Genomic DNA, 23,972 nt, shown 5'->3' with positions numbered 1-23,972 from the left:
CGTGAAGTTTCTAAGCGGTTTACAAAAATGATGCATTAAAGATACAATAAATAAAAACTAAATTAATAAGATAGGTACTTGGAAATTCCCTAACTGTCCCAAAGGCTCACAATCTAACTAAAGTACCTGAAGAAATAGTATGAAAAATAAAAAGACAGAGGTAGAGATAGAGATAGAAATGAAATATTCCAACAAGTAATGAATAAATAATTTAAAGATAGAATTAAAATAATAATTAAAGTAAACAAAAAAAAGATAAAAATAAGCATAGAGAGAAACAGAAACACACTCCAAAAAAGCATCAAGATCTTTGACTTGTAATTATTATGATCATTTAACACCAGATCTTATAAATTTACTAGCAAAGTATGGAAGATCCGGTGAGGAAATAGTACATAAAGCCTGACACAATGCATTTGTACGAGTGTTAGGTGGTACTTCTGACGATCTATAAACATATTATTCACTGTGAAGAGAGTTAGGAGGGGTAAGAGAATATATATACCCTTCCAATCTGAAATATATCATTGTTATTTGCATAAATGGTTGATATGCGGGCTATAAGTGTTTTAAATAAATAAAATAAAACTGGTTAAATCATTTTGAATTTTTTTTATTTTTTTGGGGGGTAGTGTATTTGTTAAATCAATAAGACTTAAACATAAGTCTGTTCCCCCTTCCAGAGGGCTTTTGAGGATATTCTTTTCCTCAGTGGACAAAACCCTGTATGTCCATCTCATGCTAAAAAAATAAGCCAAAGCTACAATTGTTCACTTCTATATCACCATCTTAAATATCAAGAAATCACAACATTTTTTTTAAATTAATGACTCGCCAGTTTACAATGTATGCTAAGGATAAGGATGGGGAACAATCTTAATAGAGAGAACCAGGAAGTGATGTAATAACTTTGGCTTAGGCTAAAATCTGGTCATTCAAAGATGACAGAAAGTAGTACAGTACTGTTACTACTATTCATTTCTGTAGCACTACTAGACATACATAGCGCTGTACATCAAAATACAGAAGAGACAGTCCCTGCTCAAAAGAGCTTACAATCTAGTCAAGACAGACAAATTGGACAAGAAGATTCACTAATACATAGTGCTCAGGTGGGGGAATTACAGAAGAATAAGACAGGTATTGGTGCTTAGAAGGTGAGTTGGTCTTTGGAATTGACAGCAGCTTCAAAGAAGTGGGCTTTGAGTCTGGATTTGATTAATGCCAGAAACAGAGCCTGACGTATTAGTCGGGCAGTTTATTCCAGGCATACTGTGTAGCAAAGTAGAAGGGATGGAGTCTGTAGAGGAGAAGGATGCAAACAAGAGAAATTTATCTTAGGAGGAGAGATGCTGAGAACCTACACTTGGTAGGTCATTAAGAGGAGTTTGAACTGTATGCAGAAACTGATAGGGAGCCAATGAAGTGACTTGAGAAGGGGTAACAAGGGCATAGCGACATTGGCAGAATATGAGGCGTGCAGTAGAGTTCTGAACAGATTGAAGGGGAGAGAGATGGTTTAGCGGAAGGCCAGAGAGAAGCAGTTTGCAGTAGTCTAGGTGAGAGGTAATGCGGATATGGATGAGGGTCTCAGCAGTACGCTCAGAAAGGAAGGGTCTGATGTTAGAATTATGGAAAAAAGAAACAGTGACACCACTTCTCCTACTGTCAATCGAAGTATGGCCTTTCCTTGCTCTTTACTTTTCCAGTATCACTAATTAATCTTTATACAGGTATAAAGGGTCAATAATGGGACTGTACACAAATTAAGCATTTTCCAGGCTAGCATAGAACTAAAACGTAAAGCTATCTATTTAAAATGTAAAGCTAGCTATCCCCTTCATAACCTTTAATTTCTTATGTCCTTCCCTCATTGAATTACCTGTAAACCGTGCCGAGCTCTATCTTTATGGAGATGATGCGGTATACAAACTTAAGGTTTAGTGTAGTTTAGTTTAACTATGGTCTCTGCAGGTCAGCATATTTTTAAAAAAATTAATTTATTCAACTTTTCAAATTTTTAAACAAGCAAATCAATACTTGAATACAGATTTGTATTATTAAAACATGAAATTATATACCCAGCCTCACTTAAATCAGTGGTGCATGGAAAGAAAGTAATTATTGATTATTTAGTCCACACAATAAAGTAAAGATCCAAGTATTAGAATTAAAGGAATATATTCCATCTTAAGAACAGCTCGGGGAGACACTGATAGAAAGCCCTGAACTACAGCAGGGTCTATCGAACCTATCACCCCTCCACCTCCTTCTTTAGGTCAGCATTTCTTTTCTTGAAAATCCTGCCAGACCTGAAGAAGTTTGTCCATAGAAATTCCATGAACAAACAGAGCTTCTTTGTACAGGCAGATCTTGTCCTCCATCCCCCAGACGTAGAACTTTTGATCATTACGAAATGTCAAGCTAGCTGCCAGACACAGGAAGCCAAAGTAGACATCGTCCAATGGAAATACTGGAAGTCTCATAGAAGCTGCATAGAGGGCAGGGATGTGTTTCCCAGGGAATATAAAGCCTCCACCAGAGAGGAAACGAGGGTAATATTGATGAGGGTAGAGGGTTTTGGATACCCTGTATTTCTCAGTTCGCATCACAATGGCATGAGCCTGTACGGCCCCATGGATAATATCTGAGGCATTGGCTGTCTCTCTTACGTGTTTCACCAGTGCATCTGGGTTCACAAACCCATCGTCATCACCTTCAGAAGGAGAGAGACATTTATTTTAATAATACATCAAGAACAGAATTCATTCTTGTAGCATACCTGATAACAAAAATTGCAAATTACAACAGGTAATAAAAATTTCTAGATGAGTCAATTTAAAACAAATCTTCAACAATTTACTTGGTATTCTAAGGGATAAATATTTAACCTGCAGTTGTCAGCGTTTTTTGAGCTACTTACCGCCACGGGCTAATGTAAACCAGCATTAAATAGCCAGGTTAGCCCAACTGGAGTAGCGGCGTGGCCTAGTGGTTAGAGCTGCTACCTCAGCATCCTAAGGTTGCAGATTGGATCCCAGCTTCGCTTTTTGTGACTCTGGGCAAGTCACTTAACCCTCCATTGCCCCTGGTACCATAGTTAGATTGTGAGCCCACCAGGACAGATATGAAAACACTTTGAGTACCTGATCACCATTCAGTATCACCTGCCTAGGATCCTCTTGGGGTATATACCGTATATACTTGAATATAAACTGAGATTTTTGGGCCAAAAAATGGGGGTCTCACTTTATATTCAGGTCATCGCTCCGTTCCCCCCTAACGATTTTAGTCTTTCCTCATACGAGAGGAGTTCCATCCACAACTTGGTCGCTCTTCTATGAACCTTTTCTAGTGCCACTATATCTTTCTTGAGATAAGGAGACCAGAATTGAACGCAATACTCCAGATGAGATTGCACCATAGAGCGATAACAGGGGCATTATAACATTCTTCATCTTGCTAACCATCCCTTTTTAAATAATTCCGAGCATCTTTTTTTGCTTTTTTGGCCGCCGCTGCCCATTGGGCGGAAGGTTTCATCATATTGTCCATGATGATACCCAGATCCTTTTCTTGGGTACTAATCCCCAAAGTGGACCCTAGCATCCGGTTACTGTGTTTCGGGTTATTCTTCCCAATGTTCATCACTTTACATTTGTCCACATTAAATCTGCCATTTGGATGTCCAGTCTTCCAATTTCCTAAGGTCTGCCTGCAATTTTCACAATTTGCATGCGTTTTAACAACTTTGAACAGTTTAGTGTCATCTGCAAATTTAATCACCTCACTAGTCGTTCCAATTTCCAGCTCATTTATAAATAAGTTAAATAGCACCAGTTACCATATTTCTGTATGCAAAAAAAAAGCGGACACGTGGCCCTGCCCACAGCTCCGCCCCATTCCACACCTACACGAACCTCTTCTCCTCTCCTTCAGTGAGCTCGGAGCTATCTCTGGAGGGCCTCCGAGCACATGTGGATGCAATGTGATGATGTCACACATGTGCGTGGACGCCTTCCAGACGCTGCCCCAAGCTCCTAAACCCAGCCAAACTGCCGGATTTTAAAAAACCACCCGATGCATAAAGAAAAGACTGCAGGTCCAACATTTCTCCTTGTCTTCCTCCCTTTCATCCCCTGCACCAATATATTTATTTCTCTTTTTTTTCAGACTGCCCTTCCATCCAGGCATTCCCTGCTGTGCATTACACGGATTACTCATTTTAATACTAATGAGCTCTTTGTTATGCATTTGCATCTTCCCTGCCCCGGGCCTACCTCCTTGGTCCAACATCTGTGTCATTCTCTTCCCTCCCTCTATCCCATTGTTCATCCTTGTATATACCTCTCTCTTCCTTCCCCTCCCCATTGTTTTTGAGCCCATATTTTCTTTTCTAGTCCTCTCCACCCACCTCTGGTCCAGCATTTCCCCTTCTCATTCATCCCTCCTTTCCCTTCACCCCGGGCTAACTTAAAGCAGCTCCAGGGGGCCTGCAATCCAGGAATCTCTTCCCCTTCTCCCCATATGGTCTATCTCCCTCCTTTCCCCTCACCTTCCCCATCTTCTTTAAAAATTGTTCATCCTTTTCAGAGGAGCCCCAGTGCAGCAGCTGCAGGGGAGCTTAAGCGAATGGCTGCCACAAAGCTTTCCCTCTGCTGCAATCCACCCAGGAAACAGGAAGTTGCATTGGAGGTAGACCTCAGGGGGATAACGCTGGAGGATCTTTCCAGACAAGCACAAAACCGATTTCTTTTTAGATCCGCAATTCATCAAGTTGCTAGGACTCGAACATGAGTCGATGGCACCTAACAACACAACAGCTGGGTTGAGAAGGGTAGAACTGAACAGTATCTGTGTAACATTGGGCGGTTGTCATTGATGGAAGCCATCAAGAGCTCTTTTGTGCACTGAAGGCCAAACTAGCTCAAAAGCTAAACTGGCTACAACCAGCCTTACTCAAATGGTATGCTTTCAGACATCTACTATTTATAATTCCTATAGCGCTGAAAGGTGTACGCAGCACTGTACATCTGCTTCTGGCCTGCCCCTAACCTAGCTAAGAACATAAGAATAGCCTTACTGGGTCAGATCAATGGTCCATCAAGCCCAGTAGCCCGTTCTCCCAGTGGCCAATCCAGGTCACTAGTACCTGGCCAAAACCCAAGGAGTAGCAACATTCCATTCAGAATCCTAAAGACTAGCAAGATTCTGGAATCCCTAAGAACAACATAAGATTCCAGAACCCCAAAGAGTAGCAACATTCCATGCTACCGATCCAGGGCAAGCAGAGGCTTCCCCCATGTCTTAATAACACACTATGGACTTTTCCTCCAGGAATATGGTTTCTTAAAACCAGCTACGCTAGTTAAAGATGGCCAGTTAGAAGAGACATTTAATGGCACTACCCGGTAGAATATTATGGAACAATTTACCAGCAGAGTTAAGAAAGGAAGAATCATTTCAAAATTTTAAGAGACATCTAAAAGCACATTTTTTTTCAAATGGCTTTTTCATATTGAGTAATTGAATTTGGGACTGCAGTCTGCATTGATTTGTATTAATTTGTATTTATATATTTTTACATTTTTAATTTTAGTGGTAATATGATAATAGGTTTTAGAATTGTAACATGATATGTTTTAGAAATATCATTTTATTTTTTTCTTTCCTTTTTACTTCTTAATGGAGTTTTTTTCACAAATTTAATTTAAGTTATGATGTACATATCAGCAGCTGGCTAACTCATCAGGGTTTGATTGGTCAGGAGCTCTCATGCTGAGTTAGACCCTTGAATCATGTGACCAGTCAGACACTGTGACTGACGTGGCCCCTGTGAGAACGGGCAGAAAGGGTGGCAAGAGGCCCAAGAAGGGGGTTACCAAAGCCAGCTTCCAACACCAAGCTGGACCTCCTGAAGATGACACAGACCCATAATGGGGGGATGAGGAAAATCATTACAAACACTACCCTTCACACGGCAGGGCTAGGGACATAGGTTTTAAACTGTCTTCCAGGGCAAGTGAGGAAGGCTATTACCCTAGTGCCTACCGGGGGAGCCAGAGAGAAGCCCAGGTGAGAGCAGGCTCAGTCAGAGCACGGCAGGGCTCGCCCCTTGAAAAGCCCGTGGATGTTAATAAGCTGTTAGGCAGGTTAGGGAGAAAGCTCAAGGCTCTCCCTAAAGAAGAGCTTTCTGCCTCAAGCACGGGTAATACCTGTGATCCAATGGAAGTGGAAGAGGCTGAACCCATTTTAGAGTTGCTGGAAGCAGACCAGGAGTTGCCAATGGAGCTGCAAGGAGAGCTGGTCCCTGAGCCGATGGAAGTAGGCTTGGCAACCATTTGCAAAGAACTGTGAGTTTTTTGTTTGCTGTTTTGGCTGAGGTTGGTTGTTGTTTTTTTTCTCTCAGTCAATTGCATGGACTTCCTGAACTGTGGGATTGTTTGTTCTTCTATTTTGATTATCTGCCCAGTTTGTTAAGCTGGGAGTGCTTTAGTGGGGAGAAGTTTGCCAACAACTGGGAGGGATTTTGAAAGCTGTTTTGTGTTTTTTGTCAGGCAAACTTTAGGCACTCACCTAGACCCAGCAGTGCTATAAGATAAGCTGGAGGCTTTGCTAGTTAAGACTGAGTGAATATTGGTGTATCATTGGTGTATCATAGCAGGGAACTGAACTTTCCTGAAACCTGCTAGGAGTAGGCTTTGAAAGCCATATTGCAAGAAGCTATGTAGAGAATAAAACCACAGTAAAGATTATTGGCATTTGTGAGGAGAAATCCTGAACTCACCCAGAGTTTTCCCTTTTGGGGTTTTTTCTTTGTGTTTTGCAAGTTACATTGATTTTGGGATTTTGCTATTCCGTTTCATTCTGACATTAAATGTTCTTTGGAAACCGAACCTGGAACTGTGTGCATTGGTTCAGTTTTTGTTTTACTCATATTAGAGAGTGACACAGGGAAAAAATTTGTCACTGCCCCGGCCCCAGCCCACCGTCCCCTTCACCGCTCCATCACCGCCATTCCCTTCACCACCCCGTCACTGCCATCCCCTTCACCACCCCGTCACTGTCACTGCCATCCCATTCACCGCTCCGTCCCCGCTGCATCTATACAAGCCTTAGTACTGCAATATTTAGCTTATTCCTTCCTTATAAATCAAAGTTCTGGCTGTTGAACTGGAGAAAGAGATGTTGAGCTGGCAGGGCTTTGTTTATAAATTTTTATCAACACAACTAATATACTACTTTATCCTAAAGCAAAAAAGAAAATAAATAAATATAATTTTTTTCTACCTTTGTTGTCTGGTTTCTGCTTTCCTCATCTCATTCAATTCTTTCCATCCACTGTCTGTCTTCTCTCTGAGCCTTCCATTTACTCTGTTACTGTGCCTCTCCCTTCACCCCCCCCCCAATTTGGTCTGGCACCCATCTTCTTCCCTCCATTCCCCCATAGTCTGACATCTGTCTTCTTCCCTTCCAGCGTCTTCTCCCCACTCTCTCTTCCCCATTTCCCAGCATCTTCTCCCCACTCTTCCCCATTTCTCAGAGTCTTCTCCCCATTCTCTGCCATTTCCCAGCATCTTCTCCCCACTCTCTCTTCCCCATTTCCCAGCATCTTCTCCCCACTCTCTCTTCCCCATTTCCCAGCATCTTCTCCCCACTCTCTCTTCCCCATTTCCCAGCATCTTCTCCCCACTCTCTCTTCCCCATTTCCCAGCATCTTCTCCCCACTCTCTCTTCCCCATTTCCCAGCGTCTTCTTCCCACTCTCTCTTCCCCATTTCTCAGCGTCTTGTCCCCACTCTCCCCCATTTCCCAGCATCTTGTTCCTACTCTTCCCCATTTCCCAGCGTCTTGTCCCTACTCTCCCCCATTTCCCAGCATTTTGTCCCTACTCTTTCTTCCCCATTTCCTAGTGTCTTCTCCCCACTGTCTCTTTCCCATTTCCCAGCATCTTCTCCCCACTCTTTCCCATTTCTCAGAGTCTTCTTCCCATTCTCTGCCATTTCCCAGCGTCTTCTCCCCACTCTCTTCCCCATTTCCCAGCATCTTCTCCCCACTCTCTCTTCCCCATTTCTCAGCGTCTTCTTCCCACTCTCTTCCCCATTTCCCAGCGCCTTGTCCCCACTCTCCCCCATTTCCCAGCATTTTGTTCCAACTCTTCCCCATTTCCCAGCGTCTTGTCCCTACTCTCCCCCATTTCCCAGCATTTTGTCCCTACTCTTTCTTCCCCATTTCCTAGTGTCTTCTCCCCACTGTCTCTTCCCCATTTCCCAGCATCTCTTCCCCATTTTCCAGCATCTTGTCCCCACTGTCTCTTTCCCATTTCCCAGCATCTTCTTCCCACTCTCTCTTCCCCATTTCCCAGCGTCTTCTCCCCACTCTCTCTTCCCCATTTCCCAGTGTCTTCTCCCCACTTCCTCTACCCCACCTTCCCTAGGTCCCTTCAGCATCTGTATTTCTCCAACTCACTTTTCTCCCTCCCTGCCCTTTACCTTCGCAGCAGGTAATTTCTATATACGTTTCCTACCAGCAGTTGGAGCATTGAAATCACGTGTGGCTGCAGGAAAGGTGTCTGATGCAACTTCCGGTTGCGTCAGAGATGACCTTTACGGCAGTCACACGTGATTTCAATGCTCTGGCTGCTGGTAAGAAGCACATTTAGAGAAATTTCCTGCCGCGAAGGTAAGGCAGGGAGGGAGATGTTCAGGCAGCGGTGGCGATCAGGATGGAGGGAGGGAGCGCGATCAGTGACCACGCGTGTTCCCTCCCTTCATTGCGGAGACAAGGCCATTCACCGCTTCACGAGGCGGTAAATGGCCTTCTCCCCGTACCTGCGGCAACCACTTCCTTTCTCTCCCCCGTTTCGGCAGGTTAACAGTGCATAATAGCAGTCATAAAATCAACAAGATGCCAACCCTTCATCTGTAACATGCAAATGCTACAATATCATAAAATATTTGCACTTAAGGAGAGAGAGAGAGAGAGAAGAGTCGGAGTATGAATGGGCATAGCCACTGACCCTCAAGCTTTGCATTGAAGAATGCTGGTGTAGAAGGACAGAGGTTGAGATAGACACTAAAGAAAGACATGGGATGGTTTTCTGCAGTTATCCGCAGGGATGGAAACAAATTATCTAGGCCTTGGAATAAAACTAACATGTACAATACTATACCTTTAAAGATAAACTCTGCCTTCTGGCAGTTGTGGAATAGCCACCTGAGGAAACAACGCTCCTTTAGGGACAAGTTATGATGGCTCTCCATGAAGTCCCAGAGCAGAATATCCTTAAACTCCTTGTCCTCATCTGCTACCAGATTCATCTGTTTCTGGTTTGGAGAAGTTGCTATAAGAAACAAGGGCTTCATCAAGTACTTGGATATCTCCTTTTCTGTGGCCCATGTCTTCCGCAGGGCTGCTCTTTGGCTGAAGGATGCAGGGTGTGATTTGATGGACAGGATAAACAGTGCTTTCATGTTGGCCGAGTGGCAAAAATCCTCCTTATCAATCAGCAGTGTACAGTTGTAGCTCTGTAGGGCAGGGAACTCTTCCTGGAAGCGACTCAGATTGAGCTGGTAAGTATACAGATCGTCTGTCAAATTGACAGATTTCCTTTGAACAGCATGTGGGGGTGTCTTGGGTAGAAGATGACCAAAGAGTCTAAATTTAATTTTTTCCTGGTACGCCATGTAGAAAGCAGTCATTACAATGAAATACAGAATTATACAGACTAGATTCATTTTCTTTCTCTTCAGCATGCCTCAGCCTCAGTATATCTAAATAAAACAAAAAATAGATTACATAAAATAACAGGGTAATTAACAGGAAAATATTACATTTTGAGTCCTACTGTTACTACTACTATTAATCATTTCTATAGCGCTACTAGACTTAACACAGAGCTGTATATCAAAACATAGAGACAGTCCCTGCTCAAAAGAGCTATACCTCTGTTCTCACAGCACCTAATCAGGAAGCTGATTTTTCTCTCTCATTCATAAGAGCACAGAAGTAGTCTCTGTATTTGTAAAACTTATTTCTACAATTGTAATGCTTGATGTATCTTTATAAATCTTTCTTTTCTGTAATATTAAGCTTATTTCTGCACAATATATATATTCTCTATGTAATCACTTCTGGCTGTGCTTGTCATTTGATTTTACTTCCTAATGAATCTTCGAAGGTATTGAACCCGGGACCTGGCAGATTGTAAGGCCGCTTCAACATTACCCCTCCAAACCTTACATTTGGAGGGCTAAACCTTACAGTAGCAATTACGAATTTTAATGTACAACTGAAAGAGATGTGTAATTGGTTAGATGAGAACAATTTAATTACAAAACAAACAGAAAATCAGACCGCCAAATAATTTATCATTGAACCATGCTGTACATTTTCTTCTAGATGAAAACTAATCTAGATGACCATACTTCATTTGACAAAACAGGTGCCATGTATCTCTGACTTGAAAAGGAAAGGGAACAGTTTGTGAACAGAGCAGTATCCAAGCATTCTCTTGATTTGGTGAGAATAATAAACTGAAATGAAGTGTAACAATGAACAAAGGAAGATGCCAAGTCTTTAATCAACAAACATAAAGAGATTTGTTCACCCTCTCCAGGGTAGGGAGAACGAGAGGGTACTCTCTAAGGGGGATAGAATTCGTACAAATGTAAGGAAGTTCTTCTTCACCCAGAGAGTGGTGGAAACTGGAACGCTCTTCCGGAGTCTGTTGTAGGGGAAAACAACGGGCGGCCTGATGTCCTAAAAAATCTGTCTGGAAGCATAGGATCTGCAAGCTATAATGAGTTTTTAAGTTTCGCTAATCAGGGAACCCACTCTGAATGGCTTGGTTCAACTGCAACCCCCTATAATTTTGAGACTGAAATACCAAATGATTGTTGCAGTCATGAAAAATCAAGTAGTTTCCCATTAGATATAACATCATCTAATATACGAATGCCTGCCTGCATCCAATGCTTCTAGAAGATCCCAGATCCGCCTATTTCGTAATGCCAGATAGTAGAGGCTGTAACAGAAAAAATGCTAGTACGCATAAAGTTAATGTATCTTAAAAAAGTGATGGATAGCAAGTTTTGATTAGATGAGCGTAATGTACGATGGGGGGTATGGGGGATAAGTAGCCTGTTAATAAAATCAGGTTGACCGGAAGTTATGGTCTTGTATGTCAGTAACATTATTTTATGGGAAATTCGATGATCTATAGGCAGCCAGTGAGCTTTAATCAAAAGAGATGTGACATGATTGTATTTTTGTGCTTTTGAAATAATTTTTATGGCAGTATTTTGAATAATTTGAAGACATTTTATTTCTTTCTTAGTGATTCCTTTATATAGTGCATTACTGTAATCTAAACATGAAATAACGAGTGAATGAATAAGAATATTTAATGAAGATTGATCTAATAAGGTGGCATGAGATCTAATCATTAGAAGATGGTGGAAACATTTCTTAACTACTGAACTTATTTGTTCATGGAACGAGAGTTTTTCATCAAAAGTAACACCAAGAAGTTTAATAGAGGTGACTATCTGAACTGAAATTGATTTTATTATTATGGGACAGGGAAGGGTAAGACCGTCCTTGACTGGGAAAATCATTATTTTGGTTTTGCTGATGTTGAGGGTTAACATATTTGTGCTTAACCAATAATAATAAAATATCTGCAGGGTTGTCCAGATCAACAGGGTGGGTAAGTTGAATATCATCCGTGTAAGCGAAGATAGAGAACCCTATAGATTGCCCTAATGTAATAAGTGGAGCGAGGAAGATATTGAACAACATAGGGGAAAGAATGGAACCTTGTGGGATCCCATAGTTAGAGAAAGTGTCAGAGGTAGAGCCATTAAACTGGACTTTTGAAGAGCGATCTTTAAAATATGATTTAAACCAGTCTAACACTTGATCAGAGATCCCTATGTCACAAAGCCTATGGATTAACAATTGATGATCTATAGTATCGAAGGCTGATGATAAATCCAATGAAATAAGTAAAACTGATTTATGATGTTAGTGGTTAACCCTATCAAGGATAATTCTGTTGAATGTTTTTTTCGGAAACCCGTCTGATTAGGATGGAGGACATTTGTTTGTTCAATGAAATCAGAGAGTTGATTAAAGACAATTTTTTCTGTAAGTTTAGACAAAAATGGAATATTGGAAATAGGACAGTAGTTAGAGATCTCTGCTGCACTGATTTTGTTGTCTTTAATAATGGGAAAGACAATTGCTTCTTTCCATTGTTTAGGAACAGAACTTTTAGTGAGAATAGTTTCGATAAAATTGCGTATTTGGGGGCCAAATATTGAAAAAATAGCACTTGAGAATAAGAGGGGAAATGACTTCAGCAGAGGAACCCTTACTATTCAGGGTATTGATGGTTTGTTGTATTTCTAATAATGAGGGAATCCTAAACCTAAAACATTTAGAACTCCATGTATTTGAAGATGTAAAATTAAAGGGAGATAAGCTGTCAAGTTTTGATTGGTCTGAAATCTGAATGGTTGATCTAATTTTTAAGATTTTCCCTATGAAAAACTCAGCCAAAGATTGGGATGATGGTAGCTGAGAAACATTGGGTTTGTCGTGTTGTTTTGTAGTCAGAGAACGTACTATCTTAAAAAGTGTTGCTGAGTTTTTAGCCATGGATATTTTTTTAGAGTAATAATTGGATTTTGCCTCAATTATTTTATAGAAAATTGTATGTTCCTTATAAATATTGAGGTTATTTAAAGATTTGTCATGTCTCCATCGCCTTTCCAAAGACCGCAATTGGTTTTTAATTAGTTTAAGTTCAGAGGAAATCCATGGATTAATTTGTTTCCGTTGAGATACATAATGAGATTGCACTGGAGCAAGCTCATCTAATAATTTCAGTAATGATGTTTGCCAAGCTGATATTGTCTCTTCTATATTAATAGATTGATAAAGATCAAGATTAAAGTCAAAGGAAGCTACAATAGAAGAGTCTAACTTGGAGTAGTCCCGAAATTTAATTTACTTTGGACCTTGTTGTTGTTTGGTTTTTGGTGACCAAGAATAAGAGAATGTAATTAGAAAATGATCTGACAGGGGACCTGGAGAAGTCCTTTCAAAGAAAACTGGGGATAAACTGACAAGGGGACCAATATCATATCCAAAGTATGACCTGCTTGATGGGTTGCGTTAGATATGAGTGATGAAATGTCAAGGACTTTAAAAAGAATTAAGAGATCTTGATTGAAATGACATTTAGTATTTTCAAAGTGTAGGTTAAAGTCACCTAATATGAGTGGATTATCTATAGAAGTGCAAAAGTCATAGATCAAAGATTGCACTGAAGCACAAGAATCTTGTGTAATAGGGGGCGGAAGATAAAGTAGGAGGCAGTCAAATGTGGTATCCATTTTTAGCTTGAATTGGATGAATTAAATGAGGCAATCGTTAGAGGAAAATTGTAGATCAAAGACTAGATCTTTGCGGTGCACAATAGCTACGCCACCGCCCCTTCGACCTGTTCGATGGAAATAATGATAGGAAAAATCAGGCGGGCATGTAAATTTTAGATAGGCTTCTTCCCCATCAGATAGTCATGTCTCAGTGATACAAAGTAAATCAAGATTATTATAAGTGATTATATCATTTAATAGATAATACTTAGTTTTAATCGACCTTGAGTTGATTAGTCCAAAATTCAAGGTTCTAATATGAGCTGTACTAGGAAGGGTTGAGATTATTCCTTCATTGTGAATGTGGATGAGGTTTGATAATGACGGACCAAGCTGGCCGGATTTATTAATAGTAACAGGGCGTCTTCCCCGAAGCACAGTGATCTTAGGAGTGAGATTGGCCATATTGAAATGAGTATGATTGAAGAATGCAGGGAGAGGACCAGTTTGTAAAGATTGAGAATTTCTAGTAAGATAAGCTATGTTGAATAAGGGAAATAGAACAAAAAGTAGTGGCAGAAAGGTGAGAAAAGAAATCAAATATCTGACTGCAATAAAATAGTGGGTCCTTAAGCGCGCTCCTTTGGCGCGCACCTTCGGTGTGCACCGCAAGCAGAGCTGTTTTAAATATCATGTACCGGCAGTGCGAGTGGGCAGGGTCAGCAACGCTGCCGCTGTGCGGCAGCGTGAAATCAGTAGAAGAGGAAAGGACATCAGGATAGACAAACAGTAAAATGGTTAACTTACAAGAACTAAAAAGGAACCAGGCATCCAAAAGATTAAATTAACACCAGCAGAGTAAAAGCTAAACAGTTACATAAAAACTTTTCTAGACAGGTGAGTAAAGCATGTCCAATAAAATACTATTGTCCTTAACATATCTAGGTAATTTGATACTCAACACATGAAACAGTCATAATGAGGACATAAGTTGCCATTCTAAATATAACCAATCAGGGAGATGTTCCATAAATTCGGGAAGGATCCAACATATCCTGACGCATTATATAGGCCTGATGGTACCTATAAAAGTTAAGAAAATTTACCCCACCCACCGCAATTGGTTTTTGTAAAGATACTAAAGCAATTCTCGCAGTTTTACCTAGCCAAATAAATTTGGTAAGAATGCTATTTAATTTTTTATAAAAGGTCCCCTGAAAATAAACTGGCAACATACCCATTTGGTAACAAACCACAGGCAAAATCATCATCTTAACTGTTTGAACTCTCCCCCACCAAGAAAGATGTAAAAGGTTTCATTGCTCACACATTTCTGAGACCTTTAGCAATAAGGATTTTTCATTTACTTTCATTGTCTCTTCCAATGTTTTTTGTATCCAAATACCTAATATTTTATACCCTCTTCCTTCCAAAGAAAAGGGAATGTATCAAATAATCCTTTTGGGCAATGTACATTTAATGGAAGAACCTCTGATTTACTCCAATTTATTTTGTACCCAGAGAATTTCCCAAATCTGTCAATCAGATCCAGTAAATGTGGAATAGTGATTTCAGGATTCCTCAAATGAAGCAAAATATCATCTGCATAAGCAGAGACCTTATATTTCCGACCTACATAAGGAATACCCTGTATCTCCTCTGCCTGTTGAATAGCCAATAACAAGGGTTCCAGAACAATATCAAATAGCAAAGGAGATAATGGACACCCTTGTCTAACTCCCCTCGTTAGACGAAACCACTCTGAAAAAGTATTATTTATATATAATCTAGCAGAAGGGGAACTATACAAGGTTTGAATCATTTGTATAAATCCTGAACTAATACCAAACCAATCCATTGCTTGATACATGAAGGTCCATTCCACACGATCAAAGGCCTTTTCTGCATCCAAGGATACAGAGCAGGCCGGATCATCCATGGTTTTTGTTAAATTTAGCATGTGAAGAGCCAATCTGGTGTTATTTGAAGAATGTCTTTGAGCCACGAAACCCATTTGGTGCATAAGAGAGCCTTATTCAAGAGCAAAGCCAATAACTTAGCCAACAGTTTTCCATCTACATTAATCAAAGAAATAGGCCTGTAATTTGAAACCAACATGGGATCTTTATTTGGCTTTGGTAAAACAATAGTTAGAGATTCAGCCATAATACCTGAAATGCAACCTTTAGGTAGTTGAGCCTGATATAAATTTAAAAGATGAGGTAATAGGGTAATTTGGAATGATTTATAAAACTCTACAGTGAAACCATCACCACCTGGAGCGGATCCAACTCTAAGGGACTTCAACACTGTTTGTAATTCTTTCAGTGATATAGGCGCCTCAAGAATTCCTTTTATATGCTTGGGAATTTTTGGTCCCTTGATTAACTTTAAAAATTCTAAACCCTCTAGTTCTTTATTTGAATAAGGCTCAGAAGAATATAAAACTTTATAAAAGTTCAAAAATTGTTTTAAAATATTTCCAATATGAGAATGAGTTTCTCCCTTCTCATCTTTAATCGCAACAATTTTTACTTTTCTTTTCTTAGCTTTAAGGTAATTAGCTAATAATCTTCCCACTTTATTCGAGTTTCCATAATATAGAGCATGTTGAGAAAACAAAATCTTTCCTGGCCAACTGTGAAGAAATCTCATTGTACTTATATTTAGCTTTTAAGAGGGCCTGCAAAGTAATTTGTTCCCACTTCGCAACTAATTTTGACTCCAATTCCTTAATATCTTGTTCCAAATTAGAAAATTCCATTTTAAGTTGTTTCCTAATATGTGCCGAATATGAAATGATTTGCCCCCTCATGGTAGCTTTGAAAGCATCCCACAATGTCTCTAAGGAGATTTCCTCTGAGGCATTGATTTGGAAATATTCATTCATTTTTAATTGAAATTCTTCAAGGAAAGTTTGAGTTCGCAAGCAATGTATTATTAAATCTCCACACAGGTCTACTAGAATCTTGTTCAGCAAACTTAAATTCAATCCAAACTCCACTATGGTCCGACAAAATAATTGGATCTATGGTGGCTTTTGTTACTTGCTGTACTAATTGATCTGAAACGAAAATATAATTTGTTCATGAAAATGATTTATGAACATGGGAGCAAAATGAAAATTCCCAAGCTCTGAAGTAGTTCTGTGCCTTAAATAAGCCTGGGGGGGGCAGCTGATTAACCTGGACAGGTAGGTTTGGTGAAATGAGCAAGCATGAACTCAAAATTCAGCCATTATGCTTTCTCACACTGCACAGGATTCACTAGTTAGAAAAACCTGTTGATAGGTCCTAATCCAAGAGCAGGTGAGCATGTGTAATTAGTGGCTATACATATGCATATAAATCCAGAAAAATTGGATAAACCATAATTTTAACAATCGGAGGGGCAAAAGATGGGAACTTAACATATTGATTTGGAAAAACCCACATGTGCTATGTGCCTGAAGAAATAGGAATGCAGGCTAGGACATTAGTGTGATTGATAAGCGCCATAGCAAATTTACTCCAGATGGCAAAGCTTAAGTTTCATAAGGTTTCATTGTTCAAATGTGTGTCCAGTCCGGTCTAGGGAGATCCCTAGGGAAGTTATAGGCAGACAGGAGTTGGCCTTTGACCTGGTTGCCTTACATTCCAAGAGGCCCTGATTTTGCAGTAAAAAACACTAATGGAATACACATGACACATGTGTAGTATTGTATAGATCCAGAATTAAGTTTTAGTAAATTTTAGTAAGCCATTAAAACTATACAATAGGGATTTACTTATGTAGCTACAGGTAACAATGGTAGATTCGAATATATTTTACTTTGAAAATTGTATTTTATATATTTTAAACCTGAAGAAATTCTGAGAAGACCACATCTGGTGTTTGACCTCAAGCAACTCTTTCTACTCTCTGAAACTCTGGGGGGAGGGTGTCCCTCCTTCTCCTCCTTCTTCTGTTCTGACAAAGGGACACAGACTTTTCAGCACAGAGACGCAGGCTGACTTTAACAGAAAGGGTTTAAAGCTGTGTGTGTGGATTATCTTTTGTGAGTATATTCCAATCCAAGTTTAATATGTATTTGATTAATCGCTTATATCGACTTCTAAGCGATGTACAAAAGATAAAAATATTGAGTTACAATAATCAAAGGGGAACAAATTATATAAATATGACTGACAGGACAAAATTAATTGATACAGAAGGAAGGGGTAGGTGCAGAAATACAATTTAAAAATAGTAAAGAACATATAAGGGAAGGAAAGAGCAATAAGCGTCAGAGAATTTAGAAACCAGGGCTCAATCAAAGCACCTGATATAAACCTAATGTCTGGTTAGCGAACCAAACATAGTTTATTAGTTGTCAAATGCATCTTTAAAAAGAAAGCATTTTAGATTGCTCTTAAATCTATCCAAGTTCAGTTCTTCTCGCAAGTGAATTGGGAATAGATTCTATATTTGGGGGCAGTAATGGAAAAAATAGTTTGGTGCCGTGTATTAATAGTTTTTGTATTTGTTTTGTATTTTTCTTTATAAAACATGTAAACTTAGTATAAGAATGTAACCTTTAGGAATGATATTGTGACATGCACATATGAAGGTATAGAAGCAAGTCTTATATGGAAGCAATTTTTTTTGACCAGTTAGATTTTAGTGAAGGGATGTCATCATGTAACGTATATATGAATGCACCACTAGTATAGAGTTGGGTTCGTTGCTAGCAATGCCATATTTTGGCTTCAGTAATAACCCCATGATGCAAATGCCTTTTGAAAATTGTTATGAAAGTTAAGAAAACCAATATCTATTTGGAAATATTTGCATCATTTTCATTATTCCTGCACGCCTAAGAGCAGGACTAGCTGCTCAAGTGGCACCCCAGATGGGACTGTCGCTTTAGGGTGCACTTAGGGCAAATTACCCTGCTTAGCATCAAAATGAAGGATTCGCAATATATCTTTCAAACCACAGGATTGTACCAAGTTATCTAATCCTAATGTCTTTAGTATCTTACTGGGTTTTTTGTCCAGCAATGGATCCATAACAGCATTAAAGTCCCCTGCCACTACTACATTAGAAGCAGCCAGTAGTAGTATCCACTTCTGAAGAGTTTTGAAAAATTCAACTTGATTTGAATTAGGGGCATAGATGTTAAAAAGCGCCAGCGTATTATTTCCCAAGCTCATATCCACATAAATCCACCTGCCTGATGGATCTGCAGAAATCAACATGTCCTATGGACCAGGATAGCCACCCCAGTCTTCTTACCCACAGCAGGAGCGAACAAAACAATGTTTTATCCACCCCCCCTTCCAACTTGCTCGATTCTATGGTGGATAAGTGTGTTTCTTGTATATAATAGATATCCGCATCCTGTTGCTTTAGAAAATTAAGTATTTTCTTCCTCTTAATTGGATGGTTGAGCCCATTGACATTTAAAGAGAATAATTTAAAATTCATTTTTCCATTTAGCAGCATATTCAATCAATTGCTCTCTTAATTTCCCACTTAACAGATGACTAATTAAAATTTTCCCCCACATCCAGGGTCCCTAGTAGAAAATATCTTCATCCCCCAACCCACCCTAATTTTAAACAGTCATTCATATCCAGACTCCCTCCACCTAAACCCCACGCCCTTCCTTCCCATCCCAGTTCTTCATATGAAAGCTTGTATGCGAACATATGGACTAGCGAAAACTCTCCCCCAACCACTCAATTCCTAGCATACAGTAATAAAATATCTGAATATAAAATCCTTCTCAACAAACATATTAGAGTCTAATATAAATCCTCAATAAAGCATATATGGATATTCTCCCTTATATTTAAACCCAAATTTCATTTGCAATCAATTACCCTTAAGTTGATGGTTCCTAGAATACAGAAAAATAAAGTAAATTCTGGCAAGTGTAAAAGAACAACTGCAGATAAACAGAATAGAAACTTCACCATACAGGATCTGCCAATTATACAAATCCATGCTTCTCATTGTTAACAAACTTCATGGTGGTAAGTTCTGTGTGACTATATGAGAAATTTATGTGATTGAGAATGATTCTTAACTTTTTCTAAATATATTTATATTTTAGCTTGTTTCCTGATGAAGCCCCCTTAGGGTGAAACGGGGCCCGTTGAACAGATAGTTAAGCGGTGTGAAGTGTTGCTTACGAGTGCTGTCTCTAACTCTATGTTCGTTTGAGTGACTTCAAGAGCACGATTGCACTTTACCAGTCTTTAGCTTCCTTTTAAGATAAGTGCTGTTTTTTTGCTAATCTGATGTGTTAAACCTCGGCAGCTTTGAGCATTTGCACTTTATGGTTTTTCTAATGTGCAATATTTTTCAACTTAGGCGTTCAGCACTTTATTTTGGAGCACCTTAAACTGAAGCACTTTCATCTACAGCACTCAAGCACTTTAATCGTGTGTTCACAGACGCTTCCATAAATGCAAAGAGGCAGATAAGTAACTTTTCCTGCACTTTATTAAGTCTTTTTAGAAAAATTTAATGTTATTAGTAAGTCTCATTCCACTTTTTGGGTTAAAGATTAAAAGATAAAAAACTATATACAAATTAAAAATATTAGTACTTTTCACAGGAGCTTTTGATCAATGAAAGAAACCATATGCCACAATATTATAGGGAGAAAACATATATGTTCCCTATGTGGTAAATCTGAGATCTTTCCTCCTTTAAGGTAGATTTCTAATTATCAACTTGTTGTAGTTCATATTTTGATACCGTTGATATACATCTTCCACTATCCTGTTTTGATGATCCTTAAGCTTCACCTGCGACCCAGGAAAACTGTTGTATTTTAAAATGTTGGTGTCTAAAGATTACGGAGACCCCAAAGCATACAAAAATTATTACACAGCACAAGCCGGTTATGGACTTTCAGGATATCACGGGGCCCCTGTCATGTACGGTGCCAGTGTAGGTGGTGTATTTCGTAGTCTCTTTAGAAAAGCAATACCGCTTTTGAGAAGGGGTTTTCAAATTATTAAATCACATTTGAAAGGAGCCGCAAAAAACATAGCTAAAGATGTCATGGGCCATGTCGCAACAACCTTCGTTCAGATCTTCCGTTTTAAATAAGGACTCCTGTGTTGCAGAATCTTTTTTAGATGTACTGCCCAGTGACTGGTTAACAGGATTAGAAATACCAAGGAAACCCGTGGGAATTGTCGTGGACACACACTCACACAACCTACCAGGTGAACACTGGTTGGCCCTCTATGTGACCGGGGACGGGACAGGAGAATTTTTTTATTCTTACGGACAACCACCGGATAGTTTATTCTTTCCTAACAGCATTATGAACTTTTTCAATAAACACTGTGTTCCGCCACTTATTTCTGTCAGATGGAATGATCAGTGACACTCAGAAAAGCACACAGACAATATAAAAGCATAGACAATAACCCTTTATTATATTTATATATATATATATATATATATATATATGAATATAAGAATAAAATAGCTTCACCATGATCCCAGGCAACACCATCCTTCACAATTGGGAATCCCTGCAATTGATAGGTGGGTAGACCAAAGGAGACAGTCCCATGGTTGCAACGAAGTGGATTCTAATGTTAGGGGCAAAGTCCCGTTCTTATATAGGGTGAAAACTGCTGAGTTCATAGTTATCCAAGCTGATTCTGCAGTAACCAGCTTCCTTCACTACGACTCAGGCACGCAACACCCAGGTCACTGAGGTCACTGAGGTCAGGATAGCAGATAAGCAGGCATGTTGCAGAAACCAGCTTTCCGCCTGGTTTTACTGTCCTTTTGTTCTTTGTTTTGGCAGCACCCAGGTCACTGAGGTCACTAAGGTCAGGATAGCAGATAAGCAGGCTTGTTGCAGAAACCAGCTTTCCACCTGGTTTTACTGTCCTTTTGTTCTTTGTTTTGGCAGCACCCAGGTCACTGAGGTCAGGATAGCAGATAAGCAGACTTGAGGAGACATATCACGTAGTATGCTGAGTTTCAGTTACCCCCCTGGCCATAGGCATAACACACTGTAAGGCCGTATTATATCATAACAGACAGTTACAGCACCCGCTGTCTGAGGCCTGTGGCTATTACTCTGTGTTTTTTTTACATCATCGCTGTAAAGGGCAACCTTTTGAAAATATTTTAGAAATGTATTCTGAAGATTTAATGCAAAATGAAGATATGGTACTGAAATTTGTAAAAAATAAAAAACAAGTCTTGTGTAGACCTTTTCAAAACCCGTTTCATACACCCCAGGGCTGTGTTTCCTACCATGAATGTCATGCTGTTTCTAAATTTAAAAAAAGTAAACCTTAAAATCAAAATGTCTGCAGTCTTTTATTTTCATTTTAAAAAAGCATTATTTTATTGAAGATATGTTTTTATACACTCAGCCACCGGTAACTGGGTAATAATTTACGTCTTTTATGAGGAAGGAGTTCTTTGGTCTTGGCAGGCTTTGTATATAATTCAGGAACCTTCATAGCTGGGTTCTCCTTGAGGCGTAACAGTACATCTCTGTTGGCTGCGTTACCCACAACCGAGGAAGGCATATTTAATTCAGCTAAGGTTTGCATGAACTCTCCCCAGCCTAGGGGCCTTCTTTGCTCTGAAAGAGCATGGGTCTGCGTAACACTGCGAACGAGGTCGAGCAGGTTAGAACCACTGATAGGTTTTCCTTGGTATACAAATGTACCATTTCCCTCCCAGGATGCAACACTTTTGTTTTTTGAGAGTTTGTCAAGCAGGACTTCGGCATTTTTCCTATAGCGCGTATTGATGCTGTTTAACACTTCTTGAACCACAGAGTCGGGCGGTATACTATTTTCTGGAGAGGGGGTTGTTGAAGCATCAACCGGTCCCTGTAGATACACATTTAGCTTTTCTTTTTCCATATCCCTTTGTCTGTTTAACACGAGATTACGTTGTAACACTTCTGAGTAACGTTTAACTTTTTCATGGTCAAACATACCAGGGCTCTGCAGTATGTTTTTCATTTCCTCATCTAACCTATGTATGGTTGAGGTTCTAATATTTTCTTCCCAATCTATGGGGTTTCTCAAGCGCTCGAGTTGTTGACTAGGGACCAGGTACATTTTTTAAGCGTGATACATCAGCGGTTTGTCAGAAGACCCGTTATCAATGGTATAGCAAAACTTAACAAGGGCCCTATAAATCCGCCCGATTGTTTCACCAACTGCTTCTTTTTTTTTTAAGGGTTAATCTGTTATCACACAGTCTTTTTATAGCGTGACGCTTCCCTTTTAAAACCTTTATCTGGTTTTGTGAAAGCGGGATGTTACCTTTTAGGGTGTTGAGAGCAATTTCAGCTATAGCAGCTACCAAATCATCAGAAGCTGTATTCAGGATGGCTTTTCTGTGCTGCGGCGAGGCTTGGACTAAAAGTTTTAAAAGGGGCAGGTTTCATTACAAAGCATCAGTATTTTCATTTTATAGCCTACAAAAGTGACTACATTTACCCACTTCTCTTTTAACATATCCAACACACCCCTAGGTGGTCTCCCAAACAGTAGTTCATAAGGACTAAGACCCAAAGAATCCTGCACCTTCTCACGTGCTGCGAAGAGCGCAAATGGAATGAATATGTCCCAATTCTTCAGATCTCCTTCTATACCCTTCTTTAGCATCTGCTTAATTGTCTGATTAAAACGTTCCACCATCCCATTAGCTTGAGGGTGGTAGGCAGACATTTTAATATGACGGATGCCAAATCCTTCATAAAACATTTTCATCTCACTTGATAAGAAATTACTACCTTAATCCGTGAGGATCTCCCGGGGAAACCCTATCATACAGAACAACCCTAATAGTTCTTTCATAATGGTAGTAGATGTGGCCTTCTTTAACGGAAAAGCCCAAGGGAACTGTGTGGCCACATCCATAATCACCAAAATGAAATTATTCCCTCTAGGTGTTTTCTCCAAGGGTCCCACAATATCCATGGCCAGACGCCTTAATGGTTCCTCTACTACCGGTACAGGAATGAGGGGTGCCCTGGCCGGTTTCACCAAGAACAGTTTTTGGCACATGGAACAGGACTGACAGAAATTTATAACAGCCTGCCTTAATCCAGGCCAGAAAAACCGTCTTTCTATCTGTTTAAATGTGGCTTCTGCTCCTTTGTGACCCGATAAAGGGTGGTCATGGGCTATCGCCAGTATCAATCTTCTGAACCCTTGAGGAATCAACAACTGTTGCTCTATTTCCCCTCCTAGGTTACCTGGGTCTTCTCTATATAATAGGCCCTGTTTCACCACCCAGCGCTTACCCGCTATACATCCATTTCCTACCCGCTGCCATTCCTCTTTCAGGGTCGGATCAGTCTTATGCTCCTCCCGAAATGTAGGGAAGGCATCCATAACTTCCTTGGGGAGCCATGGGACTTCTTTAGTTTCAACTGCCCGATTCATGGCTCTCCTTCTCCCTTGCTGTTGTCTCCTGTTCTGGGCCTGGGTCCTACGCTCCTGCTTTTGTTTATACTTCTGAAAGGCTTCTCCCGTGAAGGGAAATATCCTGCCTAGCCCCCCTTCAGGTTCAGGTTTAGAGGGTCCCTGTGATCTCGTGTTTACTAAACACTGTT

General features: G+C 39.8%; 1 protein-coding gene across 1 annotated transcript; it reads right to left on the bottom strand.

The window, feature by feature from the left end:
- Positions 1–417: 417 nt before the first annotated feature.
- On the bottom strand, positions 418–9,685 carry LOC117349798 (N-acetyllactosaminide beta-1,3-N-acetylglucosaminyltransferase 2-like). Its single transcript, XM_033923393.1, has 2 exons — positions 9,172–9,685; positions 418–2,716 (listed from the first exon to the last, which is right to left on the bottom strand). Exons 1-2 carry the CDS (start codon positions 9,683–9,685, stop codon positions 2,280–2,282), a joined length of 951 nt encoding a protein of 316 aa, XP_033779284.1. The 3' UTR covers positions 418–2,279.
- Positions 9,686–23,972: the final 14,287 nt, after the last annotated feature.

The sequence above is a fragment of the Geotrypetes seraphini genome, chromosome 16 (genome assembly GCF_902459505.1).
Source record: "Geotrypetes seraphini chromosome 16, aGeoSer1.1, whole genome shotgun sequence".
Classification (NCBI taxonomy): Eukaryota; Metazoa; Chordata; class Amphibia; order Gymnophiona; family Dermophiidae; genus Geotrypetes; species Geotrypetes seraphini.
Note: the sequence above shows the minus strand (reverse complement) of the source record. Positions and strands in the feature narration are given on the sequence as shown.

Excerpts from the sequence above, each read along its gene's own strand:
- LOC117349798 (XM_033923393.1), bottom strand. The coding sequence starts at position 9,685 with ATGGCGTACCAGGAAAAAATTAAATTTAGACTCTTTGGTCATCTTCTA. Across the intron at positions 2,717-9,171 it reads GGCAGAGTTTATCTTTAAAG|GTGATGACGATGGGTTTGTG; the intron begins GTATAGTATTGT and ends CTCCTTCTGAAG.